The 21,356-nt window shown below is 41.1% G+C and overlaps 2 protein-coding genes across 6 annotated transcripts in view; both read left to right on the top strand.

Annotated features, from left to right (window-relative positions):
- The first annotated feature begins 14,254 nt into the window (after positions 1-14,254).
- Positions 14,255-15,919, top strand: LOC122454024. Its single transcript, XM_043488384.1, has 2 exons — positions 14,255-14,623; positions 15,140-15,919. The coding sequence occupies exons 1-2, from the start codon at positions 14,255-14,257 to the stop codon at positions 15,302-15,304; spliced, it is 534 nt and encodes a 177-aa protein (XP_043344319.1). The 3' UTR covers positions 15,305-15,919.
- A 2,957-nt stretch (positions 15,920-18,876) lies between these two features.
- The window catches only part of ZEB2 (zinc finger E-box binding homeobox 2), a 135,339-nt gene continuing 132,859 nt past the window's right edge, over positions 18,877-21,356 (top strand). The window contains exon 1 of one of the 5 annotated variants that reach the window (XM_043487657.1): positions 18,877-19,009. Coding sequence is in view for 1 of the 5 variants with exons in the window: in XM_043487656.1 (XP_043343591.1) it covers positions 21,291-21,308 (18 nt within the window). In the remaining 4 variants the exon portion in view is untranslated. Of the gene's footprint in view, positions 19,010-20,516; positions 20,644-21,018; positions 21,309-21,340; position 21,356 lie in introns of those variants that run through there. The other 4 variants (XM_043487659.1, XM_043487658.1, XM_043487656.1 and 1 more) reach the window with 4 other exon arrangements.

The raw sequence follows: 21,356 nt of genomic DNA, 5'->3' as shown, positions 1-21,356 counted from the left end.
TATGGAAAATACTGCAAACTACCAAATAAGTCCACCAAGTGAAACATAAAGAAAAAATGAGTTTAAGAGACAGCTGGACATGTTTATGTAGGCAAAAGGGGTTAGAAGATATGCTGACAACACGAAGAGGTGTGTTGCAATAAACTTGAAGGAGACAGGCCATTGGGCAAACCAGCCCTTTTCTATCCAGGAATTCCTTATGCTCTCATTAGCGTCTCACATCCGGACAGCTGCGTTATTCAAATTTGGCTCTAAACTTGAGTCAATGAAACAGTTTCATGTCTTGATTTCATTCTTTCTTTACATATTAAATACACAAACACACACACATACGTTTCAACTTTGATTCAAGGAAGCATTTCATTTAACATCCAGACATGAGATTTTTGTGACTCATGGCCAAGGAGAGGGAAGGGCTTTGTGAACAAGCTTGTTCTGATCATGTCCACCTCTGTCTGATATGAGTACATGTTCATGGCACCTCACTTTCATTAATACAACATTCTAAACAGTTCTCTGAATGGCCACCTTTAGTACTGAGTTAGGTCCAAGCTTTTATAACAGAGTTTCTTGGGAAGAAAAAATGTTTTAAGGGTTAGGGGAAAAGGGCAGTTTCTCTTCATTCCTTTATCTTTCCTCATCTTTTAAAATATGTGGTTAGGAAAGATTTTGTACAGGATTGGTTAGAAGCCAAGAGTTTTCTCTGACCCTTTTAGTCATTGCCATTTCACATTTCTTGCCTCAGGAACTGGTGGGGTTTTTAATGCATTCACATTTTAATGTATACGACGTGAGCATAACTTGCATCTGAATATAAATACCAAACACCTGGATTAACGCTTTGCAATTAACAAGCACTTGGATCCTCACTGTCTTGTTTGCTCTAAATCATTATCCTATTAGCTTGGTGCTATTATCTGATATTTACAGATGTATTGACAAACTAAGGCCCAAAGAAGTTAAAGTTAAAGAAGTTAAACCCAAAATCACTTGCCCAAGTTGGTAGGTAGTTGAGTTAGAAGTAAAAGAATGAACTTAAATTCAAATAGAAAATAGAGCTCAACTTTAATGAGATTTAAAAAAAAAAGTTGAGCAAAAACATAAGCAATGATGAGCTCATGTCTGTTTGGGTCCATTTCTCAAGACCTAATCCATTACCTGGTAACAGTATATGTATGTGTGCTATTTAGTTATCTTAAGAGTAAAGATGCTTAAGGAAACAAATTCATATCTTCACTAATTAAAGATTTCTTTATAGTTTTGTTACACTTTTTCTCTTTTAGGTAAAAAAAAATGTACAACCACTAAAATCAATACATCAATCAAAATACTGATGCTATCTGTTTGTACTCTTTTAACTTTGAGCATCATAGTTTTCAAAGCAAAAACCCAAAGCCTTACCTATATTCTAGCAAACTGACAATTACTGAAAATAATATCCCTCTAAGAAAAGCCAAATCCACATTCAAAAGCTATTAACTGTTGTTGTTGCAAACAGAAGTCTTAATCAATATTTGAAAACGACAGGTAGTACATGGGTGCATGATCAGCCGTGTCCGACTCTTTGCAGCCCCATGGACTGTAGCCCACCAGGCTCCTCTGTCCATAGGATTCTCCAGGCAAGAACACTGGAGCTGGTTGCTATTTCCTACTCCAGGATACCATCCTGACTCAGGGATCAAACCCATGTCTCCTGCATCTCCGGCCTCAGCAGGCTGATTCTTTACCACTGAGCCACATGAGAAGCCCCCCATAACAGGTAGTACTGGGATATAAACAAACAGCTGATGGGCAGAGGGGCAGTGGTAGCAGGAAGAGAGCATTGAGGAAAGAGAGAGGGAGACTATTGCATAGGGCCTGACCCCTAGGGAGAATCTAGGCCCCCTAAAGCCCTATAAAGCTCCCATAAGGAGCAACCTGACCCCTAGGAAGAGTCTAGGCCCCCTAAGGTCCCTTAAGCTCCCATAAGAAGCAGCCCCCAGTTCCTTCTGATGTACTCTTGTATTTGGTTCTCTCCTAGAGCAAGTGTCCTGGTCTGGTCGCCAGTTTGAGGTCACTCCCCTGATAACCTGTCTAGCCGTTGCAAATGTCCTCCTGTCAGGGGCTAGAGCTTAACCATGAGACCCAGCATAGGTCAGATCTGGGTCCAATTACAACCAAAGCAGAACCCCAGGATGGAAGACACACTGCCTCATACCACCTCACCAGAATGAAGCCCCGATTCTGAGGTCAGTCTGCTGAGAGTTTTGGACACCAAAGTCCTTTAACTATTGTCCTTAGGACATTGGCCACAACCCTCGCCTCCCCCTCCTTGAAACTCTGACTCTAGGCTTCCTCTCCCCTCCTTCCCTGCCTGCTCTGAGGTCCCAAGACGCCTTCAGCACAGCCTGGAAGGGTTAAAACACATTACAGGTGATTTAAACTAATTTCAGTGGTGGCTGATGGATTTTGAACACCTGACCTTTTGTGCATTAGGAAGATCTACTCTCGCCTTCACTTTATTCTGTAGCTATCATTTGGCTAGATGGGCCTGCCTTCTATACTCCCAATAGCATTCATCACACACAGCCTGTCCTCCCTGCCAGCCTGCAAGAATTAGGTATTTCTTGCTCACTGTTGTATCCTTGTTTCTAGCATGGTGCCCAGCACATAATAGGAATTAATAAGAAACTTGCAATGAACACACATATGATACATGTATGTAATTGTCAAGCAATCCATTAGCTTAGGAAATGAGGGGCTCCACCACATGTTTGAATGTATTAGTTGGCTGACAATACTGATGCATTAGACAGACATTTAATTATTTCATACCTACATTATATTATAAAGCACAAATATATCAACTAATATGTTTTTATCTACCAGTTTAACTTCTGTGAATTCTCTGTTAAAAAAGAGTATCTGCTAAATTTGCTTTATGAAATCCTGAGTGAAGAGAAGTGAAAGACAGCCTCTTACTGGAAGCAAAAGAACTCTAAGAAATATACGTTTTCTTGGAACTCACATTTGCCAGAAAAAAATTCTGGAAAATTGCAGGTAACATATATTCAGATAATTTCATTATGTTTACTTAAAATTAAGAATTTTATGACTTGATGGCAAAAGGAACAAACTATTTTTTAAATGTTCAGTCTCTATATGACTTGAGTTACCCTTACTCTCCTAGCCCAAATAAACCCAATTAATTTTCCAATTTCACTTCCAAACTACTCTCTTGAATGACTCTGTTTATGATTTGGTCTCTTAATGTGCTAAAGACAAACAACAGACCAGTTATGAAAAAGAGGGGGGAGAAATTCTTCAGAGTGCTCTGTAAAAACCAAGGCTTCCTTTCTAATACACCTACATATGCATGTGTGCTAAGTCACTTCAGTCACGTCCGACTCTTTGCGACCCTACTGACTGTACCCTGCCTGGTTCCACTGTCCATGGGATTCTCCAGGCAAGAATACTGGAGTGGGTTGTTATGCCCTCCTCCAAAGGATCTTCCCACCTGAGGAACTGAACTCATGTCTCTTCTGTCTTCTGCATTGGCAGGCAGATTCTTTACCTCTAACGCCACATGGGAAGCACATATCTACATATATGTATGTAAAAATGTTAGTGTTAGTCACTCAGTCGTGTCCGAATCATGGTGACCCCATGGAGCCAGCCAGCTCCTCTGTCCATGGAATTTTCCAAGCAAGAGTACTGGACCGGGTAGCCATTCCCTTCTCCAAGGGATCTTCCCGACTCAGCGATCAAGCCCAGTTTTCCTGCATTGCAGGCAGATTCTTTACCGTCTGATACATACATATATGCATTGGGGCCAAACTGAGTCAGAGAACAATGAGTTCCATTTCTACTCTGACAGGGGTCTTGTGTGACTCCCCTCATATCTCAGTTGGTAAAGAATCCACCTGCAATGCAGGAGACCCTGGTTCGATTCCTGGGTCGGAAAGATATGCTGGAGAAGGGATAGGCTACCAACTCCAGTATTAGGCTTCCCTTGTGGCTCAGCTGGTAAAGAATCCACCTGCAATGCAGGAGACCTGGGTTCAATCCCTGGGTTGGGAAGATCCCCTGGAGAAGGAAAAGGCTACCCACTCCAGTTTTCTGGCCTGGAGAATTCCAGGGACTATACAGTCCATGGGGTCGCAAAGAGTCGGACATGACTGAGCAACTTTCACTTTCACTGTGTGACTCTGAGCCAGTCTTTTCAACACCCGATTTCCTCATCTGTCACATAAGAATAACAAGATTTGCCCTTTATCAGTTTCCAGAGTTGTTTCTATATCTGAAACATACTTAGGACTTCCAAAATAGGTTTGATTATTTTGCCTTACACCATCAAACTCTTGATTTCCTGCTTTTCCAAAGTGGGGACATAAAAATATTTGCCCACCTTGAAAGAATCAAGTAAAATAATGCATATGTAAAAACTTTGAAATTTGAAAATGTTTACATGGGAAATATCTTGTTATTTTATTATTTTTGCAAGTGCATATTTCAACTAAATGCAAGTTATTAAAAAATGCAATCAGTCATTTCCAACTTTTTGGTCTCCCTTAATATGAAGCACAGAAGACCTTCTTGTGGCTAAACATATTATCAGTAGAATATGCATGTGCTTTGAGTTCTTTGCCCAGTAATAAAAATTAGCTTGTACCATGACATTCATATTCAGTTTAAAAAGTATTTCTCAGTGTCCTCTATATGCCAGATAATAACAGTTGGGGATACTTAGCTGAGACTGTTATAACAATATGTCCTAGACTGGGTGACTTGGACAATAACTTTTATTTTGAAAGCTGGGAAGTCTGAGATCAAGGTGCCAGCAGGTTCAGTTCCTGGTGGAAACTGGCCTCCTGGCTTGTGGACAAACACCTTCGTGCTGGATGCTCATACCATCTTTCCTCAGTGGCCAAGGAGAGAGCGTGACCTCTGTGTTCCTCTTCTTATAAGAAGACTAGTCTTGTCATGGGTACCCCACCCTCATGACCTCATCTAAACCTAGGTTCCTCCCAAATGTCCCCCCTCCAATTACCATCACACTTGGGGTTAAGACTTCAACAGATTAATTTTGGGAGACACAACATTCAACCCATCACAGAGTATTAAGTCAAAAATGATAGTGTCCCTGACCTAATGGAGGTCTTATTCCAGTTGAAAGAAAACATAAAGGAATGACCTCAGTGCAGAGTGTTAAATGCTATGAGGGACACAGGAGGGCTAGCCTCAGACTTCCAGGAGGAAATGACATGTGAGCTGAGTTAAAGGATGAACAAAGAAGTCAGCCAAGTAAAGGGAGCAGGAAGGAGTATTCCTGCTAGAGTAAATAACGGCGGCAAAGGCCCTAACTTTGGAAACAGCGTGGTCTCTGTAGGGGAAAATGAAAACAACATTATAAACATGTAATTAGCCATTCAAAGAGTGGTAGGAAAAGAGGATGAAGAAAAGAAAACATTGCATATAAAAGGACCACACGTGCTTTTCTAAAGAACCTGTGGTTTTATCACATTGGTACTAAGCTTCAGGAGACGCACGAGACATGGGTTCAATCCCTGGGTCAGGAAGATCCCCTGGAGGAGGGCACAGCAACCCACACCAGTGTTTGTGCCTGGAGAATCCCATGGTCAGAGGAGCCTGGCGGGCTATAGTCCATGGGGTTGCACAGAGTCAGACACGACTGAAGTGACTTTGCATGTATGCATGCATGCACTGTGCTTCTCACACTAGGGTACTCAAACCCCAGGGACAGGCAGGATTAACATAACCCAGCTTCTTAGATTCTCAATTTTATCCATAACTATAGGAAAGAAGCGGGCATTTTGCTTTACTACCTTCACAACTTTCAGTGGCCCTCTCTAGAGTTCACACATGACCTCGTCTCAGCTCCTTCACTGTTTTCTGTGATGCCTCTCAACCCCTATGACTGCCTGGGCATTTTCTTAGGGAAGTATCAACCTACCAGTTCTGTGCAGTTCCCCAGTTTTCTGATCTTTTCAGTGGAACAGCTTGTGTCACTGACATGTTAACTGCTGGTTAAAAAAAAGAAAGAAAAAAAAAAAAAACCAGAAGAAAATCAATTATTCTATGACCCACCAATCCCTTAGCTCCCAAGTCCCTATTTCTGAACTTCAGTTCACCTCCAACAACATCTTCATCTTTTCCAATCTAGCCCCTGGCTTCTCAGTTGTAATAAAATAGATACTGATCTCAGGTGGAGAATAAGCATCAGAAACAGATGAACTCATAAGACACAAATCTTATGTCACTATCCTCCTGTTTTCATGCAAATGTCCCCAGTAATTAAATCAGGAAAAGAAAATGTAGCAAAAACATAGCCAAATGGTTCAAAATTTCAAAAGAAGCTGTAAATGTGGTCCTTTTTAGAAGATCAGGTTCTCACTAGAGTATGAGAAAGGGTAACAGTTGTTCTGATGAAGCAGTTTTTAAATTCTTGTCAGTGATTTGAAAAGAGATAACTGATGTATGTTGAAGAAGCTGGCAAGATTTTTAAATAGTTCGGACGCTACAGGGAGCATTTTTTTTAAAGCAATGCACTCAGAAGTGTTGGCAAGATTTTATTTGAACGTAGCAGTGCTTATGTGAGGAAGTTATTTTGAATTACCCTAGTATAAATATGTATGACTTTATTTGTATTGAAAATTTCCTTTGCCAGTGAGTGACTGCGGGACTGTTATATCTCTATTGCTTGGTAAATGATTTAGGTATTTCATTTTGGAAGTAAAATATTACAGTCAGAACTCAAAAACAGTATCAAAACCCTGTTTGTGACCACAGTGACTTTTGCACCTACATTAATGCCTTTTAATTCTTATTTGCCACGTAGAACAAATGGCATCTGTTGTTTTAAGTCTGGCTTTTTTACGTGGCATTCATGGGTGCATGCATTCATTCATCCAACAGGCATTACTCGGTGTATCTCATGTTTCAGGCTCTATGCTAGGCAATGGGCAGACAGCAATAGTATTGAACTGTCCTTCCTCATAACACATTTCATATAAACATTCTGTTTCCAGCAGGAAATTTTCCGCAGTACAGTGGAAATATCAAAACTTAAGGTCATATCTTATTATTTAAAACCTATGCCTGTTGACACTGCAGATGGTGACTGCAGCCACGAAATTAAAAGACACTTGCTCCTTGGAAGAAAAGCTATGACCAACCTAGACAGCATATTAAAAAGCAGAGCCATTACTTTACCAACAAGGGTCCATCTAGTCAAAGCTATGGTTTTTCCAGCAGTCATGTATGGATGTGAGAGCTGGACTATAAAGAAAGCTGAGCGCCGAAGAATTGATGCTTTTGAACTATGGTGTTGGAGAAGATTCTTGAGAGTCTCTTGGACTGCAAGGAAATCCAACCAGTCCATCCTAAAGGGAATCAGTCCTGAATATTCCTTGGAAGGATTGATGCTGAAGGTGAAACTCCAATACTTTGGCCACCTGATGCGAAGAACTGCCTCATTGGAAAAGACCCTGATGCTGGGAAAGATTGAAGGTGGGAGGAGAAAGGAATGACAGAGGATGAGCTGGCTGGATGGCATCACCGACACAATGGGCATGAGTTTGAGTAGGCTCCGGGAATTGGTGATGGACAGGGAGTGGGGTCAAAAAGAGTAGGACACAACTGAGTGACTGAACTGAACTGATGCCTGTTGAAGGTTGTGAACAAGTCTATCTTTAAAAGATAGACTTTTTTCTCTGAATAAAAAGCATTGAAAGAAAGATATGAAGCGGTGAGGGCCCCAGGTAAGAAATAGGACTTGAAGCAGAAAAAAAGAACAGAGAAGGGAAAGGAGAAAGTATTATAAACAGGACTTAATACTTTGCCTCAGTATCTTTGGGCAACCAGTTACCAGTCTACATGAAAATGAAGCTGTTGGCAGGAAAAAGCTCCCACTGGCTGATGGAGCCTGTCTATTTAAGGAAGAAGAGGGAATTCCCTGGTGGCCCAGTGGTTAGGATTCTACCCTTTCACTGCTGAGAGCCTGACTTCAATTTCTGGTTGGGGGAACTAGATCCCACAAGCCACACTCAGTGGAAAAATAAAGGAGAAACAAAACTCCCCATCTTCTCTGTTCTCTCTATTTACCTGTTGTATTTACAGGGTGAGGGGATCATATATCTTAAATTACAATTACACACTTACCTTCTGAAGCAAACCATACTTTTACTAGTCTATTCCATTTTCTCTTTATTATTTCTTTCTCTTTTCTGAGAAAACCTCTTATTAAACTTCAATATATTTACTTAAAAATAAATCATGAAAAGATTCATCAGAGCCATTTAAAGAGAAAGACAAATATATACATACAATTATACATTTGTTCCTCCATTTTTTTTTCAGAACATGTAAACTGATGTACAAGAAAGGGAATAAAACAGTTTGTGTTATATTAATATACTGTAATATGATACATAATTTGATGAAAGGAGGTTGTGTGTGTCTAAGCGTTCCATGCTACGCTCATCTATCCTCTTTTTTTTTAAGCCACACATTTTGACTTACAGGATCTTAGTTCCCTGACGAGGGACTGAACCCTTGCCCTCAGCAGTGAAAGCTCAGGGTACTAACTACTGGACTGTTGGGGAATTCCCACAATCCTCATTCTTATCTCAGTTCTTTACAAGTGTAAAATAGATCAGCTTGCGCGTGCTTGCTCAGTCCTGTCGACTCTTTGTGACCCTACGGACTATAACCCATCAGGCTTCTCTGTCCATGGGATTCTCCAGACAAGAACACTGGAGTGGGTTGCCATGCTTGCTCCAGGGGATCTTCCCAACCTAGGTGTCGATCTTGAGTATCGCGCATCTCCCGGATTGCAGTCAGATTCATTACTGCTGAGCCACCAGGGAGATCAGTTTACATCCCTTTAAAGCTTCTTAATGAATGGCACAAGCAGCAACAAATATTTCCTATAAATAGGCATTATTACAGGGGATTGGGAAAGATACATTGGTGACAGATCACCTTACTTTGTCAAATAAATTACTATTTATAGATCCCAAATGAAGCAATGGTTTAAAATTTTCCAAATGACGGTACTTTGCTTTAATAGTGTAAAAAAAAAAAAAAAGCATTACTTTGCCCCCAAATTCAAAGTCCATGTGATTTCAAATGACATTTGCAAGCATATTTCATCTAGCCTTGAACTACACAACTACACAAGAATCCTTATCAACAGAAGCAAAACTTCAGTAGAGATCATCTCTACAGAATGAACTATAGCAAATTATTATAAATAATTTTTCAATATCTCATATACAGGCTAAATGATGGTAGGTAATAATATAACTCAGGATCATGCAGATTTTTTAAAAATGAAATCTCAAATGCACAGCAGATACATCAACTAAACTTCAGAAGGACAAGGTTTTAACTTTTTGTCCTTGTTTCAAAAGGCCTAGTCTTTTCTGTGACCTTTCAGCTTTGTTCTGTCCCTCTTGTCTAGAAGGGTGCTAGCCATGTGCCAAGAACAATAGGTAAGCCAGCTTCCCTCAGTCCAGAAAAATTATCCCCTTGCCACAGGAGCCATACTTATGGTTCCACAATGGCCAAGGAAAAACCTAATAGGAATAGATTTTTTTTGCCTGTGTAGCAAAGTTAGTTCCAAAGAGGAAAAAAAAGAAGACTGCTTTGCACTGTAGCAGAACCATTGGAACAATATGCTCCCTGTGTCCACAGCCCGGTCCTCCCCTGACACTCTCCTTTCTAGGGCATAGGGTAGAAAAGTCACATACACAATAGATCCTGCCAGGGCCTGCTGACACAACCCTACTCCTGAATTTGCAGGCAGCAGAGTGAAGCAATGTCTTTAGATATACATACATACATATATGTATATATATATACGTATTCTTACTTCTTTTTTTCCTTTTTTAAGCAGATGTTTCAGCACTCAGCTAGGGGGTGGGAAGAAGATACTGGAGGCAAACTTTCTCAGGGCTATTCCTTCCCTTCTACTCCCTTCCTAGTTCCTTCAAACTTGAGAAGTCTGCATTAAGAATGAGTACAGAACTTTGAACAGTACTGAGAACTGCTTTTTACCTTGAATGAGTGATCTTTGACATTTCTTGGCCACACGAAGCTGCAAGAGGGCTTCCTCTCATGTCAGGTCATATAGGGAGAATTACATGGAAAAAATATTTGTTCTTACAATTGTAAACAGAAGTGTGAAATGCATAATCAAATGGTAAAGGACATTTATTCATCTCAGAGTTTAGAACTGTGATGCTTAGAATCACGAGCACTCCACCTTTTCCACTAGAAGTTGAGAAATTCCACATTACTTCTCCAACTGTTCTAAGTAAGCACTGATTTCTGTAACACGCAGGAACCAGTTAAACAGTTCCTAATAAAATCATAAAGTAATTAAAATAAATAAATGGCAATCAAATCATTTAAAATTATGAAATAAGTATCACCTAAAATATATGCTACATTCACTCTGGTTTTTCTATAATTTAACTTCACTTATTTTTCAGATAATTCATGAGAGGGAATTTCTATTTATTGATATGCCTACCCTGTATCAGACACTGTCCATTTATTGTCATATTTTTTCACCACAGCCAGCTTAAATTTAAGTCCTCTTCTGCTCATTTTAAAAATGAGGTTCACAGGGGCTTAATATCTCATCCTCAATACACAATTAGTACTCACAAAGCAGGGAGTCAAATCCAGTTGATCTAATTTCAAAGCCTATATCTTTGCCACTACAATATGCTGTAATTGAGGAGAATACAAGGAATCTTTGAGATTCAGTTCTCAGTCAACAAGCAATTCAAAAATTACATAAGAAATAAAAACAATTCCCAGATGTGCTTGTATCATGATCTCTCCTTCATCACTAACTTGTCCTGTGCTAGGGCCAGGCCTGGGACCAGTGTGAACTAGCAGAAAACTGTTCACAGGAGCATCCCTAACTCAAAGGTCCTGGTGAGAAGACAAAATAGGAAAGATACTTTGTCTGGGAAGCCAATACAACAAAGCCAGAGAAACCATTCTACCTGCACCAATCCTGCAACTGCAAAAATGAGCGTAGGTGTTAGATCCAAATGGCAAAATAAGCCATACATGGAAAAGCAAGCACTAACCAAGTCATTAGGAGGTCTGCAAAAGGCCACAATGCAATATGCAGAGTGGGTGGACACGAGAGGCTCAGGACGTCTGCTGAAGGTGAGAAGACATTGGATGTCACCTGTCTGTGGTATCTGTCAAAAGGATGAGTCTGGCAGATTTAAAGGCCCGTGAAGAATCAGACACTTGAATTCTAGAGAAAGTCACTGATTTCCCCTAGGTCACATCTACAACTAGAAAAGGGTAGGCTAGAAAAGCAGGTTCCTCTCTTGGCTATTATTATTTCATAGTTGTGATTACCACATAGAGAATAATTTTTCAGAGTAAGGTTGTTGTATTTAAGTACCTGAAATATGACTGCAAAAAATAATAATAATAAATCACTTTTAGAACAGTGCAAAATTAGAACAAACAAGACTTATAATTTGACCTTTTAATAGAACAAGGATGATTAAAGAAGATCACAAAGCATCATGAAGTTATTTCCAGGTCACTAAACAATCTGTAGGTGCAAATAGTTTCTGGCCCCATTTTCCTTTACAAAGGAAAAAAAGAAAAAGGTACCGGTCACTCTAAGTCCCTAGGCTGATGTCCAAATGGCCCTTTTGGTAGTTTTGATGTGAAAGAAGCATGGAATGGCTCCTTTGAGAAAGGAAACAATTAAGGGACCCTTTAAGTGTTTGGGGGAATCTTAAGGAAAACAAGAAGTCAGTATTAGGATTAAATATCGCAGTAGTTTTTTCCCTTTAGCATATACATTGATTTTTCAGCTTATGCGTCAAAAAGAAAATCTGGTCTATTCTTTCTTTAAGAGACTAATGAATTTCATTTTCCATTAGTAAACTGATTTTCTCTCCCACTATAGGTATTTAGAATTAGCACAAACCTCAGGATAACTACAATTCCAAAAGGAAATGCTCAGTTCATTATGAATGATCTTACAACAAACAGTGCTCTGACAGCCAAATTCCTGGTCTCCAAATTTGTAAGTTTGCCCTTTTTTTTCTCAGAAGTCTTACTCAAGACTGCTTCTGAGCTTCTACATATTTAACCCTTACAGTCAAAGAGAATACGTTACTAAAGAACATGAGAAACTTCAAGTTCATACATTCGGACTAAAAGAAATCTGATATTTATAAACAAATTATGATCATACTGAATACAATAAATTAACTCCTTAAGTAACAGAATAAAAAATACCATTTTCATATCGGTGGCTTTACATTCTCTGAAGAGGTCTAAAGAACTGTAAACCACCCAAAAATCCGATGATGCTTTTCATCTTATTTCTTCACTTTAATAACACAGCACTCATTTCTCAACAGAAAAATGATGAATGATACTAAAAGGGAAATAGTTGTTTTTACCAGTCAAAATTGTCTTCAACTGATCTATATGTTCCATGTTATTTTTTCAATCTTTTCATTATGATAATAAAGTTACACTATAGTGACATTTCAGACAATACTTTAATTCTTATTAAAACTCAGAAGAACAGACATTATTAGTGTACCCACAAGAATATACATTTCTAGTAGCTTGCCAGTAATCACACAGGTTAACCTGCAGGGTTAGTACTCAAAATAGCTTTTTTGAACTTCAACTGACACAAGGTATAAAAATATCAGGGATAGGCTTGCTTCATCATTTTAAAATAATTTCAAATCAACCCATATGTTATTAAATAAAAATAAAAAATATCTTAAATTAATGTATGAATTATTTATCAATTACCTCAATTTCCACTTTCTGACTTGTGTAAATAGACACAACCAAAAAGTTCAATAACCAAATTCCAGTAAGAAAAAATGGTGCATAATTAGTGCACATCTCTTCCTTTGGGGAGGAGAGTGACTTTTACATAGGGTATTGTTTTTCCTAATTAATTGCAGTCTGTCACATGTTTGTATATGATTGCTACACAAATGATTTACAAAGCGTTAAGAAGTTTTATGGATATCTAGAAAGAATAGTACAACTCAATAAATAAACTTTTACAAGTGTTGAAGAGAAATTTTACATTAAAATGTTATTTTGTTTCTTCGTCCTGAGAGAATGAATTTTTTTAAAAACACAGTTAAAACCAAGCATTAGATATGCAAATATGTGTTCAGATCAGAGATACCAAAATTATTCAAATGATTAATTATTCATCATAAAATGTCAATTAATAATTATGAAGCATAAAAGGCATCTTTCTAATGCATCTTTATTTTTCTTGGCCTAAAAAGGGTTTAATATACATGTTCAATTGACTACTAACAAGTTTTAAAAATCCAACAAAGTAAACAAATTGCAAACAAGTGCAAACTCTGAATTTTAATAGGGGAACAACATACTCAAAATGAATGAAAGACAGAAAAAAAAATAAGTAAAACTAAAACCAGAGCCACATTCATGACATACACAGCTCCACGTTAACTCACTTGCTAGGCAATAGGGCAACTGGCCAAGAAAACAACCCAACAACTGAAGTTGTGAATTTGCTTAGCCTCTACAAAATACAGGACATGATGTTTTTCTCTGAACTGATCAATATTCCTGAAAGGCAGGGGTGCTTTAGAAATTTTTTACACTTTCCAAACAGTCATTAAAAGAAAAAGCACAGCTTAAGTTTCTTTAAATTACCTATTGTAATTTCTAAAGTCTGTTAAGCATTGCTAAAATACCACCATAAATGAGAAATTTTTTTCACATTGCTTTAAAGCTAAAGAATTTCCCTTTATCAAGTATTATTCATTTTTCCTCCAGGAAGATTCTATCTTTTAAGAAAAAAAGAAGTCAATTTGAGCTGATATGGTAATTCAGGATAAGGAGACATTATGATTACCGAGATATAGATTTATATTTATTTTATTACTATTATTATTTTACTTTTCACTGACACCTGGGGAACTTGTTCTGTGATGACCCAGGGAGTTATTTTAGTCAGGGTGTCCCTGACCTCCTGCTGGTAGATTAATTACATATGAAACACTGTGTTTTCAAAACGAAATGATAAATCTGGACACATAGAGGAGGCAGAAAAGAATCAGAGCGAGAGAGGAGATCTTAAGAAACAAAACAAGGGATTGCAAAAGGGAGATAGATAGGATCCTGTAGGAAATGCAATTGGGAAAGAATTTCAAGAAAACAAGGATAAAGGGCAGGGAGGGCTGAAAGGATGGCAAGAGGGAGGAAAGAAGGGAAGAAAGGATTCGGGGTTTTTCAATTCCCAGGCGAGGCTGCTGGCGTCCGCGCCCTTAACGCCACAGCCTTCCAAGTTGAGGCGAAAGCCACCTCCTCGGGCCTGCGTCGCATCCAACTTACTCCAAGTTTTCTGGTGACTCCTACAGGGCCCTTTCCGTCCCCCCTCCCACCCCTTGGTGAGATTGACAGTCGCGTGGAGGAGGCTTTTCCAGGCACAGGCTTTCTCATGGTAATCAGCCCCCAGCATCACCTCCCGGCCGCGGCCGCTCCCGCTCCGCGCGCAGCTAGCGGACCCCGGGGACCGGAAACAAGGCGGCGGGCGGGGAGCCGGCCAGCGAGCCAGGTCAGCTGACCCGGCCGCGGGGCGGGGGTCGCGGGGCTCCTGGGCGGGCGGGGGCAGAACCCCCTCCCACGTGCTCCTCCGCCGGTACTGCGGGGGCCTTACCCTGCGATCAAATGAAGGGACCGAAGCTGGGGGCGTGGGGGACAGAGAGCGCGGAGAACTGGGGGCGACCAGCAGACCTGTTTTGCATCAATAAATTAAGACGCTTATTTGAGTCCTGAAGTTTGCTGGTTCCTGTCAGTGGAGACGCTGGCAAAAAAAAAAAAAAAAAAGCTCTGAAGCCGAGATTCAGCCTTAACTTCAAAAAATAAAAAAATAAAATGAACCGCTCAGCTGGCCGCCCTGCTGGGGCCAGGTGACGTGCGAGATTCCAGAGCCCGCGGGCCTCGCAGCAGGGATGTTAGAGACGGTCTGAGATTCTCTATGGTCCTGTTTTGATTTTGTTTGAAAGGGCTTCTCAGAGAGATGCTCCTGATTTTTTTTTTTTTTTAAATAGACTTTCCCCTCCTATCCTAGGCTCAACTCCGAATGGATTGGATTGCGAGTTCGCACGTGAGAAAACCGTTTGACTTGGCTTGGACCCCTGCCCCCCCCCACCCCCTCAACACACCTCGATTGCACGGGTCCCCCTTATCACCCTTTCCTTGCAACTCTAAAAGAAGTTGCCCACCTCCTGTGTAACAGCACGGTCGAAATAATTCCTCTGGATGAAAGATCAGTTCGGTTTCAAAAAGAGAATAGGTTCCTTTTTTTTCTCCACATGGTACAAAATAAACAGAATTTGCTTAAAAAAAAATCATTAGCTATGGCCAAATTCGAATTCCTGCTACAGCCTGTGTGTTCAGGGGCAGAAACACTGCATCTCTTCGGGCATCTGGGCCGACAAGGGGAGCTGGGGGCAGGGGAGAAAAGGGGAGAGTTAAGGAAACTGACAGACTGAGAGGTGAATGGGGGGACAGGCACCAGATCCTGGCTGGAGGGAATTGGAAAACAAAAGTGCATCTTCACACGCTGCCTGGGTGGAGGGAATTCTGAGGGAGGCAGTTTGTTTTACTCAAAGAAATCTTAAAGCATTATTTTTCTCTCGTCCATGTCCATTGCATTGCAATATTATTTCACATTTGCATGTATCTGTTGTTTTAATCCCCTTGGTCTGCGCTAATCTCGAAATAGATTATTAATGGGGAAGAAAGCCCGGGAAGAAGCGATTCATCTGCAGGACTTGCTTTGCTGTGTAAGGAGCTCCTAGTCCTCTCTCGACTTTTCCCTGCGTCCTGCGCTTCAGCATCCCGCTGATCCCACGATCCCCATTGTCCCCGACCTGGCCTTCGGACTAAGGGAGTGTTCCGAACATATTTATATCCCGGCTTCCTCCGATCCCACCGCCTCTGCTGTTGTGGGAACTCTCTGGTCAAATGGGGAGGGGAGTGTCGGGGGCGTGCCAGGCGGGGGAGGAGGGCAACCCACCAGCGCGCTCACCCCTCGTGGGGACGCTTCGCGTGCCACCGTCTAAATATCCACCTTGATGGGAACCTGAAAGATTGCTTTTTTTTTTTAACCCCAATTCAAATACTTGCACGTCGGAACTACCAGTGCTAAGTGTTGGGGCTGTCTCCTGCCACTCGAACAATTACTGAACCCAGAGTAATCAGATGATTAGCTCTTTTTAATGGAAATACTTGTCTTTTTTTTTTTTTTAAGTCAGATCTTCAGTAACCTGACATTAATATACATAATAAAGACAAGTGATTTGTTAGCCGTTTGATTGGATCCTTTGACCTGAGGTTTACCACTGAGTGTACGTCTGGGCTGTAAGCTCCAGTGGCTCCCTGGGGTCCTCAGGTGGAGTCTTACCTGGAATTACTCCATGCCAGGAACACCTTTGTCCTGGAAACGGGAGAGGAAACGCTGAAATGCAAACTTCTACAGAAAGCTAGACTCGATTTTTTTTTAAATAAAAAAGTGGGGGAAAGTGGGAATTTTTAAAAAGGATATTAATAATAGAAGTAAATCTCAGAGGAGAAACTTGATACGTCATATATTTATAGAGATAGGAATACTAAAGAAATGTAAAGCATAAAACTGAGAATGTGCCTGACCCATGGTGGAAATCTTTTAATTTTCTTTTTTTATTATTAAATTTTAGGCTGGTGATCTCAAATGCTCCTCTATAAGTAAATTATCTGAGTGGTGTGGGGGAGATGATTCTCATTGTAATAAATGCTTAAGGTAGCAAAGAGGTGATTCTGTTATCAACTGTGAAAATGTACTTCCTCACATCCTAAAGTAAGTATTGGTTGTGGTCATGCTGGGTGGCTATTGCCCCCTCCCCAATAAACATACAAAATACAAAGCTGCGCACCTCTGGGATGTGGATGTGGCGAACCAAGGGGTGGCTTTTCCCTCCTCTTGAGTGCAATTGCCAGTGACTCTTGCATTCAAAGTCTTGCTTTAGGCACACATTCAAAGTACAGTTCAAAGCAGTTTATCTTAATGTGAGTAAAAGTCTAGTGTTGGATCAGGGTGTTATTTGTTTCAGGTTTCATCAGACTGAAAACTGGGGGCTGTAACATATTAACAATATTAAAGCAGAAAAAAAAAATATGGCATGAGGCTGTCCTTCAGTCCTCTTGACACCTCCACCTTTACCTTTGCAAAGAAGTCCAAGACTGTGGGACTGAAAGTTTATTTGTGCTCTGAGGTTCTCAAGCACTTTCACTCTTTAAAAAAAAAAAAAAAGCCTCACAGTTCTTTAAGAAATTGAGCCTGAACCACTGGAGGCTAAGAGATTTCTTCCTTTTCCGATAAATGCCTGTGCTCAGCATCCTCAAATTTGGCTGTCTTTATTTACTTCTATATTAGTTCCAATTATGTGCAGTGTAAACCAGCTTTTTGATTAACAAAACAGCAGAGCATTGGTTAAGAACACTTAAACTTCAAAAAAAATTCCCCTGGGAAGTAGGCTCTGAATTGGTTAATAATGTGCAGTACTTGCTAAATTGCTGACTTCCAGATGTGGAAAATATCTTTCTTGTTTAGGACCTATGTAACCTGATTGGATTACGACAGAAGCGTCACGTTGGAAGCTTTTGAGTGATTATTTAATTAACCATACAGTAGAAAGCTGTATTCTCCAGGAAATCCCTTCCATATTTACATAACCAATCCCTTCAGAGCAAAGGTGGAGTCTTTTCTTTTTAATTTTACTTTAATTGCAATATCAAAAAATATATACTCCAAAACTTAGACCCCATGCCGTTTAATATCGTGCTCTTCCTTCCCTGCTAAATTCCTCTATGGCCTTTCTCCTTTTCCTCCTGCCTCCCTCACTTTGTAGTGAGGTCTCCTTGAGATGTAGAGAGATTCAGAGATCGGTCAACTCAGCGCTCTATGTTAATTTACTTAGAGACCCTTTTTAAAAATGCCAAACCACTTTTTAGTATTGGGATCCAATCCAGAAATTCATCACATACACACACCCCAACACACATGCCCTAAAATGCAGCTCACATACAGCAATTTTCCCCCCTCTGGCTCTGGCATCTTGAAAGAAAATAATAATAATAATAATAATACGAGAAAGGGCAAAAAATTTAGTTCCAGAAACCGTGCTGAGAAATCCACACAACTTAATGTGCATCTCAAATCTGGTTATTAGAGATATCTGTATAAGAAGAGGCGATGTGGATTGAGGAACCGGGATCTTTCCCTTTAACTTTCGCCCCTTAGAGTTCTCCAGTTCTGTGAATGGTGTGCACCGTTTTCCGCCCTGTACTCTGTAGGATTTAGTGATGAGGATAATGATGCCAAAGGCTTGACGGGGCGGGGGGGGGGGGGGGGGGGGGGGGGGGGGGGGGGGGGAGGGGGGGCGTGGAGAAGAGAGAGGGAGGGAGGGAGGGAGGCGAGAGGGAGGGAGAGAGGAAGGGAGGGAGGTGGAATTTCATTTCTTCCACTAAAGCGTTTGCGGAGACTTCAAGGTATAATCTATCCCAGATCCTTTCCCAGAGAGAAACTTGGCGATCACGTTTTCACATGATGCTCACGCTCAGGGCGCTTCAATTATCCCTCCCCACAAAGATAGGTGGCGCGTGTTTCAGGGTCTCTCTCTCTCCTACAGAAAAGAAAAAGAAAAAAATGTCATTAGAAGAGGCGTAACACGTCAGTCCGTCCCCAGGTTTGTGTTTCCTGGAGTGGCCGAAAGAGATCAGTTCTAACCTGCTCCGCAGGAATAACGGTCCTGCCTCCAGACACTCTTGGCGAGGTTTTGTACAGTTTGCTCCGGGAGCTGTTTCTTCGCTTCCACCTTTTTCTCCCCCACACTTCGCGGCTTCTTCATGCTTTTTCTTCTCACCATTTCTGGCCAAAACTACAAACAAGACTTCGCAGGTAGGTTTTTTTTTCCCCCTTTTCTCTCTTTTTATTCCTTTTTGGCATGGTCACCCCCCCCCACCTTCCTTTTATGATTTTCTCCTTTTAAGTGGGGATGTGAGTCTAAAGTGAGAAGGAGTGTCTGTGGGTAGGAATTTCAGGTGGGTTTAGCTCCTTTATGGCAAGCTTTTCCCAAGAGTGACTTCTTCGATTTTTCTCGCACTCCCTGTGTCTCTCTCCTTCTTTTTCTCCCCTTTTTTTCCTCCCCCAAATAATTTGCCCTGTACCTGTCCATTCAGGTAACCAAAGGTGCCTTTTACTACCCAGCCTTGGAAAAGTTTTATTGAGAACTGTATGGTTGGAATAAAAACTCTTCAAGGGGAGAGATTTTGCTCTGTTTTCGCGTCTAGTTCCAATTCATTGTATTCAGCAATTAAAACTTGGCAAATACCTGTTAATAATTACAAAACTTGATGGACACAAACCTACCAAATTCGGGAGCAAGTCTTTCTCTTAGATATGGCAGTCCAACCTTTCCCACCGAAGAAGGCTGTTTTCTAAGTAGAAAGTTGCCTGTTTTTGTCTGCTTAGCGAGTTTCATTTCTTTATTTCATTCTTTGTGTGTGTATGTATGTGAAGTAACACCTCACTTCTGTGATGATAAATAAAGAAGTGAAAGTCCTCATGGAACTTGAGTCGTTTACCAAAGAGGGGGGGCTCACTACAGCTGGGAAGAAAACTGCCGTCAGGATGTTAGGGTTTTAAATTAAGGATAACTTTTGAAATTGTATTTCCAGTGGCAAAGTCATATAGAGACAGAAGATACACTCAAATATCCCATTCCATACTTTGGCACTGAAAAGTCGAGATAGCAGGAGTTCCCAGGAACAGGGGTGATCCCGGTTAACATGAATGTGTGTCTCCCACCTACTTACATATTTTACATGCTCCCCCTATAATGATGAAGGTAAGATTACTAACTCCAGAGTTAGAAATAACAGGCAAAGATAAAGTTTACAGCACAAATGCCCTGTCTGTCCCTCACACACACATGCTCATAAAACTAGCAGCTTACTTTATTAAACATGTATTTATATGCAATCGTGCATAAGTCTCAGCAGGAATACAGACAGGCCAGCTGTTTCTTCCCAGACACTTGTGTGTCCATTTCTGTATTTCAGGATTTTTCCCAACAATTTCAAATCCACTGGAGAGCCAAGACATGACAAAATGTGTCAAACTTAAAAGGCTGCCACTATGCCTAGGTTAAATTCAAGGTGCTTTCTAAATCATTTACTTCCCCTTCTCTCTGCAACCCCCCCCCCCCCGCCCTTACCCCTCTCAGCAAATGTGTGGAAACTGATACTCACTTTCCAGGTTTTCCGCAAAGCTTCTAGCACAGGAGACAATAGGTGCGGGGCGTGGGGACCGAGTGTACTCGGCAGAGAAAGGGTTAATGGCCCTTGTGTTACAGTTTGCATCTGTTACATCTTTTATAGCCCCCTGTTTAAACTAATCCTCGAGGCACAGCATCTTCCCAACCTCCATCGAGTTTCGGGATTCTCCTCCTCTCCTGCCTGCCTCCGAGGTTCCCCTTCTCCAAGTTTTGACAGTTTCAGCTGAAAAAATGCAGCGCCTCTCTCGATTTTTAGGTACAAAAGTTTCGAAGCCAGAAAGGATACGATCATTCAGTAGGGCTGAAAAGTATTGTCGTAGCGGTTGGACTTTCTCTTTCCTTTCTTGAGGGGAAAAAACAATTTTCTACTGGAACTATTTAAGGGAACCAGTGTGGGGGAGCATGTGTGTGAGTGAGGTGGGGGGAAATACTTAAGTAAATATTGTCAAAGTGGAGAAGGTGGCGGCGGGGTGGGGGGGGGGGGAGGGAGGGACAGTGTCCAAAGAGGCTTATAATTATATTTCTTATTGCGGCGTGAAACGGGAAATCCTAATTTGGGGGCGGGGGTGTGGGGGGGGAGGAAGAGACAGTGTCTCGATAAACTCCGAAAGGGGAGGGGATGGGACGCGGGGCGAGTGGGCTTCCTATAATTACTATTATCAATTTGCCCGAGTGTGCTTCATCGGGGGTTGTTTCGCGTTGTTTGTTTGTTTGTTTGTTTGTTTGCTTCCTCTGGGGAATGGGGTGGGGGGTGGTGAGACAAGATGAGAGCTAAAGCAAGCTTCGCCTCACCCCAAGTTGCCGAGCCGGGCTGAGGACTTTTCGGAGGAAAGGGTCCGCCTAGCCCTGAGTCAAGCAGCCTTACTGTACCGCCGTGTGCATTCCCTCATACGGTCAGGAGTTATGACTCATTTTGAAGATGTAATTCTTGTCTCTCTGATCCCCTCGCGGGTGCAACACACCAAACAG

This window comes from Cervus canadensis, chromosome 15, assembly GCF_019320065.1.
Source record: "Cervus canadensis isolate Bull #8, Minnesota chromosome 15, ASM1932006v1, whole genome shotgun sequence".
NCBI lineage: Eukaryota > Metazoa > Chordata > Mammalia > Artiodactyla > Cervidae > Cervus > Cervus canadensis.
The sequence above is the reverse complement of the archived record's forward strand: the minus strand, read 5'-3'. Positions and strand labels throughout refer to the sequence as shown.

Coding starts and splice junctions, on each gene's coding strand:
- LOC122454024 (XM_043488384.1), top strand. CDS start 14,255: ATGGCAAGAGGGAGGAAAGAAGGGAAGAAAGGATTCGGGGTTTTTCAA. Junction 14,624..15,139: donor GGAGCCGGCCAGCGAGCCAG/GTCAGCTGACCC, acceptor CTCCTATCCTAG/GCTCAACTCCGAATGGATTG.